The sequence below is a fragment of the Arachis hypogaea genome, chromosome 14 (genome assembly GCF_003086295.3).
Source record: "Arachis hypogaea cultivar Tifrunner chromosome 14, arahy.Tifrunner.gnm2.J5K5, whole genome shotgun sequence".
Taxonomy (NCBI): domain Eukaryota; kingdom Viridiplantae; phylum Streptophyta; class Magnoliopsida; order Fabales; family Fabaceae; genus Arachis; species Arachis hypogaea.
The window spans coordinates 110,308,601-110,313,602 of record NC_092049.1 but is presented as its reverse complement, the minus strand read 5'-3'; the positions used below and the strand labels follow the sequence as shown (position 1 = coordinate 110,313,602).

Here is a 5,002-nt window from a genome sequence, read left to right as displayed (position 1 = left end):
TTGTTTCAATCGAGACCAACTATGCAATGTTACGAAGTGAAGGAAGATACTTTTCTTTCTATGTTCCATATTCTGTCTGAATTACAAATGGTGAATACGAAATTTGATGTGACTCGGTGAAACAAGTTGCCTAATTAGTTTCACAAAACTTGTCCTCCTGTAGATATTTAGCAAACCGTTCTAGACCAGAAACATGCAATAGATTCACATTAGACGGAAACACAAGACTACTGAAGCCACCAAGCAACAACAAAAAAGTGATGATTTTGATTATTTATCTAGAGAGAATGAATTTACAGAAAACCACTGCAAGAAATTTATGCAACTAACAAAAGCAAGTTCCGTACAGGTAAGAGTTGACAAAATCCAACAAATTTGGTAAAAGAGCGGGTTATTCCAGCAAATGTGATAATGGATTGAATCTGAAGTTTTCACTGAGGATTTGGTGGGCGGCTGTTGGCTGCAGAGACCCTGGAACCCCATTCAAGCAACTCTTTGCTTGTGTCATCTTTGTGAACAATCACTTCAATGAAGCATAAACAATCTTTCTTTGGTCCAGTTGCTGTAGCAATTGCTTCTATGAGCTCCTCTTCACAGAACACCTACAATAAAATCATGCATCGGTGGATAAATTTAGGGTATTATAATATACACTATCATTAAAAATTTCTCTAAAGAGAATGTGCTACATTTGCAACAAAACTCACCTTGGCAGTCCAGCAGTTTCCTTCACCATTGTGGATTGCATCAATCAACCCAGTGTAGTTCCAGTTCTTGATCACATTGTAAGGCCCATCATGAATTTCAACCTCAATTGTGTATCCACCATTGTTGATCAGGAAGATTATAGTCTTTTGCCCGCATCGCAGCATTGTTGATACATCCTGTGCAGTTACCTGCAAAGGATTTTGAAGAGAATCAAAATCAGTTCGAGCGTTGGTTTCATCAGAAGACTGTGAGGAATGTTATAAAAGAAAAACATCAAGACAGACCTGAAAGCTTCCATCACCAATGCAAGCAATCACTCGCTTCTCGGGGACAGCCTGTGCATAACCAAGAGTTGCACCAACTGACCATCCGATGGACCCATATTGCATTTGGAACTCATACCTGTTGACAAAAATTTGTTATCAACCCAATCGACAACGAGACCAAAAACACTTGGAATCACATTCATTTAGCTACTTACCCACATCCCTTGGGAAGTTTCAGCTTCTGGCAGTTGAACCATGAATCACCTGTCTCGGCAATGATGGCCGTTTCACTGGAAATCAACTTCTGAATGTGTTGGAACAATACATTAACCCTCAAAGGTTCTTTTGGTGCAGCCTTCAACGGTTGCCCTTCAGGTACATAGATCCTGTGGTAGTTTTCATATGCGGTATTGTTGTGCTTGAGGCGCTTTGCGAGTGCCTTGAGGAAATCCTTCATGAGCACACACCCAAATGCAGGGCCATTCGCAATCACAACTCGGTCAGGTTGCAAAATGATTGCCTTCTCTTTCTTGAGAAGAAGGGAATACCCCACGGAGCTGTAGTCATTGAAAATGGGACCAGCAAACAAGTATGCATCAGCAGACTCCACAATCTCGGCACAGAATGCGGTACTCACAGCACCCCAATAGGTTCCAATGAAATGTGGATGGTGCTCGGGGACTAGCCCTTTGGCTGATGGCATCACGGCAAGAGCATAGCCACAGGCATTGGCGAGCTCAACAAATGCTTCACATGCATTCGCCACTCTCAGCTTGGGACCACCCACCAATACCGGTTTCACTGCCTTATTAAGGAATTCAGCAGTTGCTTCCACTGCTGCCTCCAATCCTAACTGATTACTCAATCTGCAAAACACGCCAAACAAAACAGGGATCAGATAAGATTAATCACCATTAGATTCTTCATAAACCAATCCATGATTAACGAGAACAAAGGAAATTAGAAATTACTTGGGGGACAACGAAAATGGAACAGGCTCTCGACTGAAGGTGGGGTGAGGAATACCGGATAGGTTACAGCCAATGCTTATGTAGACAGGCTTACTTTCTTTCAATGAGGTTGAGATTGCTGTATCAATCAGTTCATGAGCATCATCCAAGTTATTCACCACAGCCTATAAAAAAAAATGACCAAAATCCATTTAGATCGCAACTCAACAAAAGTTTGCAGCACAATCAGATAAATCCCCTGAAAGCTAAAACAGATCATCAATGTGGTGGTATAGAGACTCACATAATATGAAAAATCACCACAATAACCAAATATGCATAAACTCCAAACTTCGTGAAACACTCACATAATGCCAAAACCCGTCATAGGAATATTCCAAAATTATTCACCAAATCTATCACCATACCAACCATTCTGTCCAATCACCAGAACCCGTCAACTTCACATCCAACACCAAAACCAGAAAATAAAGAAAGCAATCATTTAAATTAAATTTAAGAAAAAAAGGATGGCTCCTCACATCATCAGCATCAACATGTCTTTGTGAATACGTGAATTAAAAGTTTAGCCAAAACTCAAAAGTTTAGTCTCAACCTCACATCGTCTAATCACCCAAAAAACCTCCATAAAAAATAAAGGAAAAGTCTAGGGGACCAGCAACAAACCCATGTCCAACTCCGATGAATAATCACAAAAGCAAAACACCCCAGATTTCAAACTTCATGAATCATCCCCATAACAAAAAATATTTAAATAATAATAAAATAACTAAGGGAATCTTTAAAAAAATAAAAGTTACATAGAAAAAACACCAAAAAACTAAACCATGGAATACATTCCAACTGAACCGATCAACTTCGAGCTTCAAAAAACCAACCGAGTATAGAAATGGTACCTGGAAGCAAGTGACAGTTTGAAAGCACCTCAACTCTTGTGAAAAATCGGGTAAACCAATGGTATGATGAAGAATCCTGTTAGTTCCATAGTCATTAGAGTTGGGACCACCAACTATGCATATCAATGGTAAGTTCTCACTGTAAGCTCCAGCTATGGCGTTCAGCACACTAAGCCCTCCAACAGTGAACGTCACAACGCACGCGCCAACTCCACGCGACCGCGCGTAGCCATCTGCCGCGTACCCTGCGTTGAGCTCGTTGCAGCAACCAATAAGGTTGAGGCCTGGCTCCGCTATGAGGTGGTCGAGGAGAGTGAGGTTGAAGTCACCGGGGACGGAGAAGACGTCGGTGACGCCGATCTGGACGAGGCGGCGGGCTAGGTGGCGGCCGAGTGTGGCCTCCGATGAGCAGATGGCGGTGGAGGGGACGGAGGTGGAGTTGTTGTTGGCGCAGGAGATGATGTCGTTGCTTGGGGGCTTGTGTGAGTCGACGGATCCAATCTTTGTGTCCATGGCGGCGGTGGAAGACGGTGGCGGTTTGGGGAGGTGGAGTGAGAGTGAGAGTTCGAAGGAGAATGAAAATGAGAGAATGATTGGTTGTTTTTAACTTTGAAGTATTTCTTTTTTTTTTTTTTCTTTGTGGTTTGAATTCTTGGTGAGGAGAGTGTGGTTTAAGGAGGGGGTTTTATATGTAGAACTAAGAAGGGTGGTGGGTTTGTGATGGTGTGTGAAGAGTGGGAGAGTGGTGGCGGTAAAACTGAAAGAGGAGATACAGGGTGCTGGTTTTTGGTTTTCGGTTTTGTGCTGCCCCTGTTTGGGACATTGGTCTTGGGTCTTGGCGGTGGTCTACTCTCGTGTACAACTTGGCTAATTTTTTTGGCTAATAGATCCTCATTAGGTGTATCCATTGGTATGGATTGTTAGTACGTTTTTTACTTTTTTTATGGATATCGACATAATTTTATTTTATTTTTTAAAATTATAATTCACAAATCGAATGGAATTGCACGGATGACAAAATTTAGGGTCTGATTTGCATATTTAAAATTTTTTTAATATTAAAATACAAATCAAAAAGTAGAATTATGATTATAGTATTAAATGCATTATAGAGTGTAAATTGAGGTAAAAAAAATTTAGTCGTTATTTAAATAGTTCATCTCAACCTTCCATTAATAATTATACAATAAAAATAAGATAAAAAAATTAATATAAATCACAAATATTAAGTTAGAAGATAAAATAATCAAAACTTTAAATTTTAAATTAAAACATAAATATAATTTTAGAGACCAATTTAAATATTACTTCGTATTTTAATAGCAACAATTTTTATAATAAATATTCTAATACTATAAATTTAAAATGTATTTCAGATGAAAATTGTGCAACATCTATAATACTTATTTTATTTTTAAAAGTATAATACATTCTTTGTTTCAAATTTGATAATTTAATATTTATATTTAATTTGTAATATGTTAATATATATATAATAACATGATTGAAAAATATTAATTTTGTTTTATCTTAATATATTATATTTTTCTTTTTTTAGAATAATCTCATAGAAATCGATGGAATTACATATTTGGTGGAAAATGGAAATTGAAGATGGAGAGAACAAATTTTCAGAAGTTCAGGAATGCAGATGTGGAGAAGTTTGAGAGTGAAGAGTGGGAATTGTCTCATGACTCATGTCTTCATTCTCCTACACATTGTCATCTCCTAACTAATATCATAGAAAGTATCTTCAGTTATTTTTGTACATTGAAAAATGTTAAGTAAATAATTGATTTTTTTATAATTACACTGAAACATTTTTTTTTATATAGTTATCATGAATAATTGTTAAATTTGGATGTTTATATAACATTTTGTTAACTATATGACTTTCTGCATATTATTTTAAAATATTATGTCAACTAATTTGGTTTAAATTAAATACTAAAGTGTGAGTCTCGTGTTATTTAGATTATTGGATTTTGACTTATTCTCACTTATAATATAATTCAATAAAATATTAAATTTGGTTAATGAATTTAATTGTTATTGATAACAAATTTTAAATTTATTATTAATACATGTGGACACGTAATATGGTATGTGGAGTGTGGACACATAATATGGTATGTGTTCGGCAAAGATCACAGAGGGAGGA

At 37.1% G+C, this 5,002-nt stretch overlaps 1 protein-coding gene across 1 annotated transcript; it reads right to left on the bottom strand.

Annotated features, from left to right (window-relative positions):
* Nucleotides 1–245: 245 nt before the first annotated feature.
* Nucleotides 246–3,763, bottom strand: LOC112743681 (pyruvate decarboxylase 2). Its single transcript, XM_025792980.3, has 6 exons — nt 2,842–3,763; nt 1,946–2,109; nt 1,190–1,840; nt 993–1,110; nt 708–896; nt 246–602 (listed from the first exon to the last, which is right to left on the bottom strand). Exons 1-6 carry the CDS (start codon nt 3,352–3,354, stop codon nt 432–434), a joined length of 1,806 nt encoding a protein of 601 aa, XP_025648765.1. The 5' UTR covers nt 3,355–3,763; the 3' UTR covers nt 246–431.
* Between the last annotated feature and the right edge of the window lie 1,239 nt (nt 3,764–5,002).

Coding starts and splice junctions, on each gene's coding strand:
- LOC112743681 (XM_025792980.3), bottom strand. CDS start 3,354: ATGGACACAAAGATTGGATCCGTCGACTCACACAAGCCCCCAAGCAAC. Junction 2,110..2,841: donor AAACTGTCACTTGCTTCCAG/GTACCATTTCTA, acceptor TTTTTTTTATAG/GCTGTGGTGAATAACTTGGA. Junction 1,841..1,945: donor CCATTTTCGTTGTCCCCCAA/GTAATTTCTAAT, acceptor CGTGTTTTGCAG/ATTGAGTAATCAGTTAGGAT.